This window comes from Monopterus albus, unplaced genomic scaffold (genome assembly GCF_001952655.1).
Source record: "Monopterus albus unplaced genomic scaffold, M_albus_1.0 scaffold265.1, whole genome shotgun sequence".
Lineage (NCBI taxonomy): Eukaryota > Metazoa > Chordata > Actinopteri > Synbranchiformes > Synbranchidae > Monopterus > Monopterus albus.
Window position 1 is genome coordinate 270901 of NW_018128145.1, and position 15051 is coordinate 285951.

Genomic DNA, 15051 nt, shown 5'->3' on the forward strand with positions numbered 1-15051 from the left:
GGATGTTGTGCGCTCCTGCCGCTTTGCGGGGGTTGATCTTCCTCAGAACTGTGCGTACCTGGCCTGGTGAGACAGTTAGTGGAGGTGAGTGGGCTGGGTGGTCTAGTTGTGTGTGTGCCTCCTCTCTGTGCTGTGGCTGGAGGTCTCAAAGCGGGTGTAGAAGGTGTTGAGGTCATCTGGCAGGCTGTCAGTGGAGCTGATGATGCTGGTGGTGGTCCTGTAGTCTGTGATGTGCTCCAGGCCTTGACACATCCGTCCGGAGTCTTTTTACTTTTATGTACAAGAGAATCAGGCTGTCATTTGCACTCAAACCTCATATTTAAAACACATTTTCATTTTAAGTGAGAATATTCTGGATGCCTCCTTCTTGCTCAGAGATGAGCACATTTTAAAGACTTTCCTCTACAGCACCACCCTCAGGACAAAATCATCTCAGCTCACTGTCCACATACTGGCTTATTTGGGGCTTTCAGCTGCATCTCATGGTCTTCAGAATCAGAATCAGAATCAGTTTTATTGGCCAGGTGTGTTGGACACACAAGGAATTTGACTCAGGTACATCAGCTGTTAGGGTGATTTTCATTTTTAGATAGAAATGAATAATTTGTTAGGGTTTTTATTATATAGCATACATAAGTTTATATATTTTAATCTCACAGTTGAGTTTATGTTATGTAGTTACATATCACCCTATGTGTTCACTGAATCACTGGTCAGTATACTGTGTTAGCCAACTGGAGCACTGTTTAACATCAAGGGAGACTGATTCACTAAAACACTGAAATCTCATTAGTTTTACAGCTTTAGCAAAGAGGGTCTACAGTTACTTTATTATCACCACCTGGCTGAAGAGGCCAGAGAATTTGGGGTCACTGGGACACCAAGGGTAATAAACAAGAGACTAGATTTAAAAGTCAGGAAGAGGAAGACAACTTCAAAGGCAGGGCAGTATTGGAACAGGAAAGCAGTGTCTAAAATGTGGCAGTCTCTTGGAAACAAAGGAAGACATAAGTGTCTATGTAGGAATTAAGACAGAATAGGTATTTCTCCCTTTTTAGGGTGCTGTCCACAACCATTGGAGCAGAGAGGATGACTGGAGGATGGACGGACTGAAGGACCAATCTTGGGAGAGTTAAGTTTAAACCACAACTCCTCCCCAACAGTTTTGGACCAATCAGATAGTAACATCTTTTCATACATATATTGTATACCGCTAAGTTGGAGTTAGTCTTTTCTGTTTATCCTAAACAGTGAAGCTCCATGTGCACATGCTTATTTTGATACGTTAATGCATAATAAATTTCACACTGTGAAATATCTTTATATTTAGTCTTTTCTTTTCAATTTACGAGAACACGTTTCGACACAGCTCTCAATGTGCAAACAGTAAACCAGCATAAGGCTGTGTAATATAACAAAATAGCAGCATTAACATCAACAAACAATGCAAACAATGGAGAAAAGCAGTATAAACAGATAGTGAACAATGCAGACAACAAAGGAATGTTCATTAAAATGAGATAAATAGGGATAAAACAGAGTACTTAAGAACTAGAGACCTGTACGAGTCTGTATAACCTGTACAGTGTATATTTACAGGTGTTGCACTGAGGGTTATTGTCCAATCATACTGTTGTTGGTCAAATGTTCATCAGAGTGACAGCCTGGGGGAAGAAACTGTCCCTGTGCCTGGTTGTCTTGGTGCACAGTGACCTGTAACGCTGTCCAGAGGGGAGGAGTTCAAACAGACTGTGTCCTAGGGTGTGAAGGGTCAGCAGTGATCCTCTCCACCTTCCTTTTGACTCGTGTGGTGTACATCATCATTAAGTGGAAACATGAAAACCATGAAGACCTAAACTGGACTATGAGGACTGCGGCAGCAATCACTCCACTGCAATACATTGTCAACAATTTTATTTTATATTGTTTATTTCTTGCTGCCTTACAAAGCCCATTGAGAGTCTTTGTACTGGAGTCAAATTCCTTAAACATGCTTGGCCAGTAAAGCTGATTCTAATTCTGATAACATCCAAGTGGGAGTGTCAGGCCAGACTATATGTACCGACACAGAACATCAGCACTGAACTAGAGGGCAAAGCGAGTATTAGGACCAAATAAACAGAAAATCCCAAATAAATCCCCTGCTGGCTTCTTTTTCATGTTGAGCTCCACGGCAGAAGAAGAAAACGAAGCTGAAAAAGATGAAGGTGTTTGCAGAGCTGTGAGTCAGCAGACCCTGAATTGGATTAAGAGACCTCATCCTCCCACTTGCTAACAGCCGGACTAACAGCTGAGACAGGAAATACAAAGCTCACTCTGCTGTTGTTTTAACAGAAATTTATAAAACTAGGACAAAATAATCAAACTTAATCTGTGCACAAACATGGGTCATGTATGACGTAACCGTTATCATGTGCTGTTCGTTTCCCGTGACACTAACAGCAGAGCAGAATACCTTACAGTCTAAAGTGTCATTTATTTTGGTTATACATGTGGAGTATATGTGATGTAAACATGCAGTAATACTACAGTGCTACAATCTGACATCTACTGTGATATAAAGTATAAAACAACAACAACAAAATGCTGTAGCAGTGATGTAGTGGTATTCGTAGCATTACACAGGAGGAGAGCAGCAGGAGGTGGAGGAGGTGAAGCCATATGGTCTGCACCTCCTGGGACCTCTTAGCCAATCAGATCACTCTGTCAGCATGGCTCTGCAAAAGGTTGCAGCACAGCACACAGTGACACTGACACATACACACTGTAACACACAATATGTGCATTGTGACATTCTAAATCTGATCCAAGAACAGTCTCCATGTTTTAAAGAAGCATACTTCTATAATCACATATGAGTTGGTCGGTGCAGATCTCAGTCCAGGTCTGGAGTCGAGACCAAAGACGCTTAACCTGACTAAACTCAGGATATGGTTTCTATTGATCTGTAACATTCAGATCAACACCAGTTACTGTAAATCTGAGATAATGCTCTGACATATGTTCAATCTTAGCGGGTATTGGATGTTAGTTTATTAGATATAATTAACAGAATAGTGAATGGTGCTGCTGCTGTTTTCTTTACATCACCGTTGATTGAGTTTAAATTTTCACTTATTTCTTCTCCAGTCTTTAATCTTTTTGCTTTTAAAGTTTAAAAGAAAAAAATGATGTAAATGAAGGCCTTAGTAAAACCATAAAGAAAAATAACCACGGACGTGTAAACACTGATGCGGTTGTTGTTTTTGTCCACAAAACTGGAACTCGAATGCGAGTATTGATGAACAGAGAAAAAGAGACTTTAATTTTTCCTCCCTCTAATCAGTTATCTAGAATATAGAGAAATGTCAATTAAACACAGTAATAAATACCATACAGCAAAAAGTGATTCTTAGGAATAAAGCGGACGTATCGGTGTCAGTGAACACATGGTGGGTGATTCTATAACAGTGGACCGTGCGTTTTTCAAAGTTATAGTATTTTGCTTTTTCTGATGTTTCAGTTAAAACATGCTACATATACTGTATTACATACACAGCGAGTGCCTACAATGTGCATTAGGTGTTGAGGAGCCAAACAGGAGTGTGACTGCAGGAGCCTGGGCAGACTCCTCCCTCTGAGCTGCCTTAACCAGAAGATTTACACCGAGCACCCCGACGGCCGACAGTGCGCTGCACTCAGCTCTGTCTAATTTTAGCTGCAGCGTCATGACAGTAAATTTCTGTGGACAGCAGGTTTACGTACTGTGTGTGTGTGTGTATGTCTTTTTATGAGAGCCCTCTCAGAGGCAGAAAGACCAGTGCGTGTTTGCAGCACAGCATCTGAACGCCAAACGCCAAACGCTGAATTCACGCTGAGTGAATAATGAATCGATGACACCAGTGAATAATTGACAGAAGGCACAAACATCATCGCAGCTGATTAATTGTCAATTACTGAGCCTAACTGTTGAATTAATGAACCAGTGTCGAGTGAATCAGTGGAGTTAGTTATTGTTGTCCAGATGACAATGGCACGTCTCACTTACCATTACATTACAGCCTCCAATGGAGCTGAGATTTACACTGTCCCTGCAGGTTGCTGCAGCAGCTGCACTCGTGGACATTTAAGCACCATGCTGAATGATGAATCCACCATCTCGCATGCTGGGAAAACAACAGTAGGACTGCAAAGCTAACACATTATTCACAATATGCTCACACACCCAGACTCCTGCTGAGCTCAGTTGTTATTTGTGGATTCAGCTTTATTACTTTTTTTATCTTGTTTCCTCTGTGTATAAGCTGCCTTCGTGTGTGATATTAGATATGAGGTATGAAAAGTCTGGCCAAACAATGAAACACCTGTGTGTCCACCTGTTGATACTATGTCACTTTTTGGCTTTAATGTGAGACTAGAGTTGCTCAGTGGTGGCGCCCACGCATGGCAGGTTAGGACAGTGGTAAGCATCATAATGGCAGCGACCTGGTTCAGAAATATTCGTGATGGAGAAGTTTTTACCTGTCTGCAGTTTGCTAACATGAGCTACAGGTCACAAAGAAGTTACACCGAGTTACTCCTTCATTCCTAAGAAGGATAATGTGTTTCTTTTGAAGGCACATGGTCTTGTTTTAGGTTAAAGGGGCGTCTGACATGTAGTGAAATCCTGTTTGTATGATGTGTTGTTTCTGCTGAATCTGAATGTCCACTCTGAAGGTTGGAGGTTAATGCCAGTTGTCACACAGCAACAGTGAAGACACGATCGGGTAAGCGACAACATGTTCACTCTCTCCTGAAGAGGTTTGTGTCAATCTCTGTTCACATAAAAGTGACAAATACTTTGTGTGAAGAATGCAACAGGAGCTGAGACAAGTTTCTCACCTGCACACAGCTAACCAATCACCAAGTGAACTGGTAGTGACTTCAGTGTCGGCTTCAGACAGTAAAATATGTGGATGTAGTGTAGCCTTTCAGAACGGTGTTGGACTGGAGGTTTCAGGCTCTGTTAAATGATCCAGACTAGAGGCCTCCTCTGTGGAGTTGTTCCAGCTTCACACAAACAAAGTCTAAATACATACAAAATGGACAAATTGTAATGTTAACAGCAGTTTGTGTTGGACCTTTTGTTGACCAACACCCCTTAAACACAATGACAGTAGCATCAGTCCTGCACTCAGTGACGTTAGGACAGAGCTGAAACCAACAACCCGGCTCCAATTAGAGGAAGGACTCCTGGTTGTTACATTATCAGAGAACATCATCTCCTGTTGTATCTGTTTTTTCAGGTGGTTTGTGTGTGTGTGTTTCTGACTGGACAAGTATCTCCGGCAGAGTTAACCTGCGAGACTTTGATCCTGTTGTCAACTAACCTGACAGGTAACTGCACGTCTGTCTTCCTGTCTCTAGTTCTAGTTTCCAAATACAAGATAAACTAGTGAAAAGTGCAACTCTGTGCTCTTTCTGCATGTCTCTACCTCAGCGAGGACATTGGCGTTACTGAATCAGACGTTCACCATCAGTAACTCCTCAGGTTTGTACAGCTTAATGTGCATGTTAACCTTTGACCTCTGTTAAATATACACAGAACCAGAGTACCCCCAATAATCATACAGACTGGTGTTGTGTGGCACACCTACAATATATAGGTGGTACTGGAAAAATCCCCCACTAGTTACACCTGGACTGCAAGACCAGGGATCCTTCTGGATTACCTCACATCACTCTAGGTTATTCTGGACTAGTCAAGACCAGCTGTCAGTGTCTTGGGGTGCCCATTGTAGAGTACTGTATCAGGCCAGGTACCCGCAAAAATTATGTGTAACAGGTAAAAATATGTTTATCTTAATTCCTGGGTACAGGCAAAGGAAATAATTGACTAAATGTGGGTGGGTAGCGAGTGAAATAAACATCATTTAAATTTAAAAATAAATAATTAAAAGTGCAGCTTCTTTTAAACATCCACTCCAGCATAATTTTACCAAACCTAAATAACTGATAGATTTATTGTGAATGCCTACGGCACAACCTTTGACCCCTCAACTCACATCCAGCTAATAAGACATCACTCAGACATCACTGTAGGCGTCAATGTGAAAACTGGACAACCCAAAAGCAAAAACAGCCGGTGGTCAGTATGGGCAATACATCATCGAAGCTGGACTGATGGGAGAAGTTGGGTGTAGAGAACAACATTATTAGAGGCTTTGCTGTTTGTAAATACTGAAGTCCCAAAAAGTGGGAGTGTGTGATAGCCACAACCTAGGCACATCCTCACTGCAGAGCCCAGGTGCTGCGTCCTTCAACAGCCACTTTTAAAAAACACAACTCTTATGCACTTTAAAGTGACTGTGTCGCTTAAAGTCTATTTTAATTACAGGTGCGAGTTGGACCATGGGTCTTATGTTAGCAGGTTGGGTCAAGTCAGAATTTCATTTAGAAATAACTCCAGGTAATAGGTTGGGTCCGATACGAAGCTTTGCGGGTGCAGGTTTTCAAAATTTGTCTGGTGCAGGACTCTGACCTGGTGTAGCTTTGACCCACTGGACTACCCAGAGTTGCTAAGTAGAACTACCCTTGAACCACACAGCAGTAACCTGATGTAACTAGAGAGAGTCTATGTTAGTCATGGTAGACAGCTTTAACTATTCTTACTGCCCAGGAGTTCCCTTAGTAACTTCGGAAGTGACAGTGGTTCAGTGGGTAGAGCAGTCGTCTCCCAACCGGAAGGTTGAAGGTTTGAATCTTGGTGCCTGCAGCCCGCATGTTGAAGTGTACCCTGGAATATTAACCCTTTCCATGGAGATCGAGCCATATCTGTTATCAAAATGAGAGAAAGTCACGAGTGTGTTCCACTGTTCTGAAAAGTTTGGAAGGTAGCGCTTAAAAACATGCAAGTGTCCTAAAATAAAGACAGTAAATAGGAGCAACATGGCTCCTAAAGCCCAGAGGAAACTCAGAACTCAAACGTGACATTTTACTGCCACACAGACGAAATTCTGTATCTACTTATCCAAATTCAGTTCAAAGCTTGTGGCAGCTCACAGTGAGATGTGTACGAGTATGTTACCATCGAACATGACCTCATGGCTCCAAGTGTCAGTTTACACAGACATCTGCTTGTTGAGCTGGGCTGTGCAGCAATTTAGTGGCTGTTGCTGAGTTTCTTGTTTCTCTGACTGGATTATAGCTTAGGGTTGCAGTAAAAAAAAACCTCCCTGTGGAAGAAAAAGTGAACTGATTAGTGTATTGCACGTACTAATGGAAACCAAAAAGGTTTACAGTCAGCTTACCTGTCGGAAGATGTGTTTGGCACACCTGACTCTCCAAATGGAGGTGCTGCATAGTATTTCTATGACTAAAATGGATGTAGTATTGTTGTGCTTTATCTTTTTTTAATCATACTTCAACAGACTCAGTGGAACCAGCATCAGTTGAGCCACTATTATAAAACTGTTTTCATTCAGATTTTAAATTTTGATTAGGCCAAAGTAAAAACACTTGTTTCAGTTGTCACTCTGGTCTGGGGATGGGGACATGGAGATTTGATATCTTTCACTGCTCTCCCACGTCACTGATGCACAGAACCTGACGTTGTTCAGTTTGGAGCTGTTACTAAAAACTAGCCTGGAATTACTTCAGTCAAACTTGTGTGGTCTCAGCTTATTCACAATAAACATCTTGCAGCTGCTCCATAGTACAAGTCATATAGCTCATTCAAAACAAAAACTACAAAATGCTTTGAGTGACCCCACCCTGCATTCAGGCCTTGATGTCATCACGTTCTTGTGGCTGAGAGGATTTTACTGTGAAGGAGATTGATGATGCTACAACTGCAGGAACACAACTTACAAAGAAGTTGTGATTTCATCTGAACTGCTTATTTTTCTGATAAAGGATTATATTTGTACACTGCAGCTGTTTTATTATTCCTTTGAAAACATCTTTGTAGTCCATATGTGTGTCTGCAGGTCTGCACTGTGACCTGTCTGTGGATGGAATAGGAACCTGTTGGCCTCGCAGTGCAGCAGGAGTGTTGATCTCCAGACCCTGTCCTGAGCAGTTCAATGGCATCCACTACAATACCACAAGTGGGTGTTGCTCTGTCTCTGCTGATCTGTTGGACCTTTAGTGGAAAACCTCTTGCTAATCAGATGCACCTCACAGTTGTTGAGCTCCTACTGACTGAATTAGGTTTGTCAGGAGGAAGTTCCAAAAAACTGCCAAGGGCTTAATGGGTTAAAAGTCTGGTGTTGTGTCCATTAAAGGTTATTTCTGCCAGCTGGGGAAACACACTTCTAAGCTGCGACTAAGACTGGGGACATCCTCTTCTTTCTAGCTAACTCGATGCCAAACTACATCCCTGACAAACTGCAGCACAAAAGGTTTACAAGCTTGGATGCAATCAGCATATCTATTCAAGTCACTGCAAGTCTGTGTCCACAAATCACAACTTTTGTTAATATGAAACATGTCTAAGTGATCTTTAGACAACCTGTCACAAACTGTAGAAACAACCCAGGCAGGCAGAGACAACCCAAACTCAGGTAAGGTGCAACAGTTTTAATGGGTGACTTACAAAGTTCAGGCCAACAATACTGAGCAGGGACAATAAGAGCTAAAGTCTGAGTGGAGGTCAGAGACATGCAAACAGTCTGAGCCAAGCAATAAAACCATGAGGGTAGATGACTGGAAAAACAAGCACAGGTAACTCCCAAACAAACATATGAACTCAGAGTAACATGAAACCGACAGGTGGCAAGAAAGCTAAGTCTGGAAGCACAAAGGCTACGGTAAGCACAACAGACAATCTGGCAACATACAGACAAGTAAACATGCTGAGGGAGCTAATTGGGGAGGTGGAGACAGGTGTGGTGGGGTGAGCACTGGGCAATGAGGGAATGGGAGGCAAGTGTGCAGTGCGGAGTCAGAGGGAAAATCCAGAGACACCTGGAGACTGGATTGGAAATGGCAGTCCACAGAAAAGTCTCAATGTAACAGGGCCAGGAATGCATGGAACAGCAACACAGGCTGTGACAATCCCACTTTGTCAATCCCCATTTACAAAAAATTTATAATATATATTCAGAGTTAGAAATGTGCAGTCCATTCCTCCCAGACTGTACATTGTGTTTTTCTGTTGTAAACCTGGACTGGCCAGGCTGTGAGTCATGGTTCTCAGCTGTTTGTAGGAGTCTGTGTAACATGATGGGCTGCTTCAGCCTGTGATGGTGGACTGGAACGCTGCATTTTGGACTTGATACAGAAATCTCCATCCCTCCTCAGTCCTCAGCCAATCTGCAGCTGCCAATAACATGTCAGCCAATCACAGCTTCGCACTTGGTCTTACTGATGTCCAACAACAGTCTGAGGAGAGGATTTACTGACTTTTCATTTCCTGCCAACTGAGTAGATTACTGTAATTTCCACTGTGTTAAGGTGTGTGTGTCCGTGTGATAGCATGTGTGCATTTGTGTTAATGTGTTTGTGTGTGTGGGTGGTGATAAAATCCTGTTTAATTAGAGGTTTAGTTTGTTGATCTGACTTAATGGCATGAGTCATCCATGTGTGTGTTCACGTATGAATACATTTGCTTCATAACATTGTTGTGAGGACATTTCTGCACTGTGAGGACATGTTGTACAGTCTTCACACCTTCAAAGAGCTGTGTGAGGGTTTATACCCAGTTTAGGGTACCGGTTAGAATCAGGTTTAGGTAAGTTAAGGGGCTACAAGTTGCATTATGCTAATGTGGGTCCTCACAGAGACAGAAAGACAAATGTGTGTGTGTGTGTGTGTGTGTGTGTGTGTGTTACACCAGCTGCAGCCTATGTCTCACTCCACCTTCATCATCATCATCACCATCTCTTCACACACTGAGAATACCCTTGCTGCCTCTCCCTGGCCTCAGCTAACAGGCTAAATAAGATAGCTATCACAACTGGTGTATTGATCCAGGTCAGGCTCATCAGCTGACCCAGTGCTACTGATCAAACCTGAAGCCAGTTGGAGGGGGAGGGGGTGGTGTTGGTGGGTGAGGATGGAGAGGCAGGTGATGGGTCAAATTTGCTGCACTTTCTTTTCTGGTTTTTGTTGAATAATTTGTTATATCTGTTTTGTCCAACATCAAATTAATCAGTTAGCTGTGGTGCAGAAATATTGACTTTGTGAACTAACCATTATCTTTGTGTGTGTGTGTGTGTTCAGATCGGGTATACAGAGTGTGTCAGTCCAACGGCAGCTGGGCTCCTCGAGGAAACTACAGTCAGTGCACTGAGATTATTGTTCTGGTGAGATTCATCAATACATGGATTAATACTCTCTGAACTGTACAATTATTAATCAGTTCAGCTCAGTCATCATTGGCCTGCAGAAGCAAAATTAGGCCGATCAAAGCAGACTCATGAGGCAGAAAAAAGAAACCATTTAACTACAAAACCTGCCCACTTTTGAAGCTCAAAAACAAGGAAAAAGTATCCTACATGGAAAATCAGCACCTCAATGAGCTGGTGAGGGATGAAGCTCCAGAGAGGATGGATCAAAACTGCATCATGGTGGAAATGAGGGGTTAGACTCTTGAAATCATTGTTCACATCACATAAAATCACAATGAGGAGCATCTTCACATCCTATTGTATCAGAGCATTATCCCTCAACCCTGAGTTACAGCTATGAGGCAATGTCACGGATTATTACAATTTTGGTCCAAGATAAAGAGCCACTGTTTCAGTAAGCACATCAGTTCAGTTGCTCTTTAAAGATGAAAGGACTTCTTGTTTGTCCTAAAAGACAGACACGTTATGTCCCCAGACACACAGAACAGGAAAACACTTTTAGGACCACAGACTGTGTATTGAACATATATTGCGGTTTAAGGTGTTTTCCCCCGTACTGCCATCACTCTGACCAAACTACTTAGTACCACCTGTCTGTCTGCAGCAAAGTTTCTAACCTCAACAGTATTTACTCAGGTTAAACATTGGTTAAACAGTACAACCAGCATAATTGTTGTAAATGTGCTTTACAAATAAAATTTGATTTGATTCGATTTAATTTGACCATCATAATAAAGGAAATGTTCCACAGGAATTCAGCTGCCCTCACTACCCAACACTACCAAGTTCCCCAAGATGTGTTCCACAGAGCCACCGATGCATGTGTCAGATAGTTTTTGCAAGGCTTAGACAAAATGCATGATGCACTATAAAATGCCTTCAGGGCACCTTTGAAGATTCTGGAAATTAAGATAAGCAACCACAGGGTTTTTGGAGAGACATGGCAGCATTTCTGGCTGTGAGGTCTGGGGACGAGCTGCAAAAGTCTGGGGGCCAGTTGCACAAGTACGGGGACTGGATCTAGAGGTCTAGGGACTACTGTAATTGCAGAAGTCTGAGAACTAGTTGCAGAGGTCTGTGGCACAGGTCTAAGGCAAACTCTGACCTCTTTCCTCCTTTTTTGTCCTTTTCAGCAGAGAAACAGTCCAAGCTCCTGGTTGTCATCTATGTTTGTTGTGACACAAGCATGTGACTATCAGTGTTCTCTGTGAATTTGAGGGGTTGTCTCTCTCCACAACAACAGTGGTACCTGAGCAGCGGATCAGTGTGCTGTCAAACCCTAAAACAACTATGGAACAAACTGCATGCTGGCTTGCGCAGTCTTTGGAGTTTCAGGTGCAGCTTTGTCCCAGGTTTTACTTTATCTTTCTCTGCACCAAATCTGCCATCGGACCCTGACCTTTTAGCACACAGGAATCTCATCACTGATTTTGGAGGCTTAGACACAAAGAGGCACAAAAATTATGTTCGAATGCACAAACATAAAGTCAGCAGAAACACAACAGGCAGCTCAGACATGTTTACAACACACAAACCAACCATCAGAGACAAGTGACGAAGACATCAGTGTGAACAATAACGCTCATAGATCAGTGTGAACCATCTGGACCTTCAGTGTGTGACTGTGTGTGTGTCATGTAACACAGTTAGTGCTACTCCCACTGAGACAATCTGTCACTTGTTTGCCACTCTACTCTGATTGGACAGCTGAGTTGGCTACTGGCCAATCAGGGGGCTGTAATTAATAGGGGTAGGAGCATTTACAAATTTTCATAACTAAGTACTTGCAGATTTTTGACAGTGTGTGCAATTCATCCTGTAAGCACCGTGCACATCTTTGCTCAAGTACTAGGCCACTGTGTCTGGCGTTCATTGTATGATCAACATATAATATGTAGTTTCAAATGTATGACTTGCTCTATTATGACACCACAGACCCCTAAAGTGCATTATATCATGTCTGCTCCCTAACATGAGCCCTGTGCAGTCTGGTGCGAGTGACTGCAGCCACAATGACATCACCTGTTGTCAGTAATGCCTAAAACATCATTGGGAAACGTGCAGGGTGTTTGCTCATGAGCTGCATCCGTGTGTTATTTTGTGGGCCAATTACTGTGCATGGATTTAAGTGTGTGATCAGCAATTCTCAAGGCCTGGCTGGAGCACAGCTCCTGGGCCCAGCGCTGGTCGCTGTGTGGAAAGTTAAAATAGGTGGTGTTGAGAGGGAGAGAGGCTGCCTAACTGAATCAAATAAAAATGTATTTATATAGCACTTTAAGAACAACATCTGGTTGACCAAAGTACTTTAGAAGGACAGGTAAGAACTAAAATAAATAAGATCAATACAGGAATAAAACAACATAGGAACATATAAACAAATTACACGGAATCAACAGTTAAAAGAAGGACACATCAGACAGTACTATGTATTTAAAACCAAAGTGAATAAATATGTTTTAACCAATGATTTAAAAGTTGTCAAGTCTGTAAAAATGGGGAAAAATGGTCTTATACTTTTATAGCGCCTTTCTACGCTTTACAGCGCTTTCACATTATTTGGCCATTCACCCATTCACACTCCCAAGCACTCACACATTAACACACCGGTGACATCACCAGGAGCAACTGGGCACAGGGGACAAGCCGGGAAACGAACTGCTAATCCTCTGGTATAGGAAACGACCCGCTCTACCTCCTAAGCCACAGCCCCCCCCCATAATGGGGGTACAGCTGCCCCTGTAGATGATCTAACATTGAGAGATAAACTAGGAGCTGCAACAATAAAAGCACAGTCACCCCAGCATTTGTATCTGGCCCTGGGAACCTCTAAAAGAAACTGGCGTGATGATCTGAGCAATCTTGTAGGTTCCCACCAACTCAGCAAATTGGGGCGATACCAACCCATTAAGAGCCTTAAAACTAAAAATCAATGAATTAAAATGAATTTTAAAAGAGGCCAGTACCGGGGTTATATAGTCAAATTTCCTAGTACCGAGCTGCAGCATTTTGGACCATTTGAAGACGAGTGAGAGACAACTGGTTAACACCAAGGTATAATGCATTACAATCGTCGAGTCTAGAGGTTATAAAAGCATGGATTACAATCTCAAAATCATTAAAAGAAAGAAATGACTTGCCTTTACTCAACAACCTCAGATGAAAGAAACTAGATTTTGCAACTGAGTTGATCTGCTTGTCAAATCTTAAGTCGCTATCAAACAGTACCCCTAGGTTTTTTACAGTCATCTTCAGATGATGAGCCAGGAGGCCTAAATTGTGGTTAAAAGCAGCAAATTTTGCCAGATTGCCAGATAAAACACATTCAGTTTTATCTGTCTGTGCAGATTCTCAGTCATCTAGGTCATAGTAAGATGAAAAAAATCAACTGGACTATATTTCTAGGTCAAACTGATGAAGCCTCTTGGATGAGAGGTGAAATGTCTTTGACCTAGAAATCTAGTCCAGTTGATTTTTTCTAAGTTTTTTCAGCATTCAGTTTTATCCTCATTTAATTTTAGAAAGTTCTGTGCCAGCCATGCTTTCAGGTCTGTCAGACAGACTAGTTACTTGGCTGTAGAGACATCCCTCCGGCTGATTTTAATGGTAAATATATCTAGATGTCATCCGCATAACAATGAAAGGAGAAGCCATATTTCCTTAGAACTGATCCCAGCAGAAGCATGTACGAGGAAAAGAGAGTTGGGCCGAGTACAGAGCCTTGGGGGACACCACAGGAGAGGATAGTTGAAGAGGAGGAACAGTTACCAATATTAACAGAAAAACTTTTATTTGTGAGATACGATCTAAACCAGTTAAGAGCAGTACCTTCAATTCCTACACACTGCTCCAAGTGAGATAAGAGGATTCCATGATCCACTGTATCAAAGGCAGCAGAGAGGTCTAAAGGCACCAACAGAACTAGATCTCCAGCATCCCTAGCCAACAAAATGTGATTAATTTTTAATAACACTGACTCAGTACTGTGTTTCGATTTAAACCCAGACTGAAATTGCTCCTCAATGCCGTTATATGCCAGAAAAGACTGGAGTTGAATAAAAACAATCTTCTCTAAAACCTTCGACATAAAAGCTAATTTAGACACTGGTCTAAAATTGGAAAACACTAAAGGATCTGATTCGGCTTTTTAAGAAGTGGCTGGACAATTGCTTTTTTTAAAGCATCTGGAACTGAGCCTGTAGTCAAGCATAAATTAATTAGAGCCAGAAAGATAGGACTTATAGATAATAGATAATCTTGTCAGCAGGTAATCCAGAGGACAGGGAGATGTTTTCATGTGTAAAACCACGTGCCTCAGGATGAGAGGTAAGGTTACCTGGGCTAATGACAGAATGAATTGTAGTGAACAAAACCTGAGGTTTGTGACGATTACTGACCACAATGTTAGAAAGATAATTCAATTTGGCAGATTTCACCACCTTCTGATAGTCCAACAAGCAGTCCCTGAAATGTCAAAGAGAAACATAAAGTTTCTTCTTCTTCCATTTACATTCAGCTTTATGACCTCTTCGTCTATGTTCTCGAGTTAAGTCATTTAACCAAGGTTGCACCTTCGGCTTAGCCAGTCAACATCGGAGGGAAGCAATGGAATCCAGTATATCCTGACAGGTGGAGGTTAATAGACTTAATACTTCCTCAGGATCCATGTAGGAGGACACATCCCCCATAAGATACCGACCAGAATATTTGAAGCAAGTAGAAAACTGTCCTGCTGTTGAAGACG

At 42.1% G+C, this 15051-nt stretch overlaps 1 protein-coding gene across 3 annotated transcripts in view; it reads left to right on the forward strand.

Moving 5' to 3' along the window:
* Positions 1 to 15051, forward strand: part of crhr1 (corticotropin releasing hormone receptor 1) — a 39446-nt gene that overhangs the window by 11119 nt on the left and 13276 nt on the right. For 2 of the 3 annotated variants that reach the window (XM_020621670.1, XM_020621671.1), the window contains exons 2-5: positions 5265 to 5355; positions 5459 to 5509; positions 7947 to 8066; positions 10183 to 10265. In XM_020621670.1, coding sequence (XP_020477326.1) covers positions 5265 to 5355; positions 5459 to 5509; positions 7947 to 8066; positions 10183 to 10265 — 345 coding nt within the window. Of the gene's footprint in view, positions 1 to 5264; positions 5356 to 5458; positions 5510 to 7927; positions 8067 to 10182; positions 10266 to 15051 lie in introns of all 3 variants that reach the window. The other variant, XM_020621672.1, reaches the window with a different exon arrangement.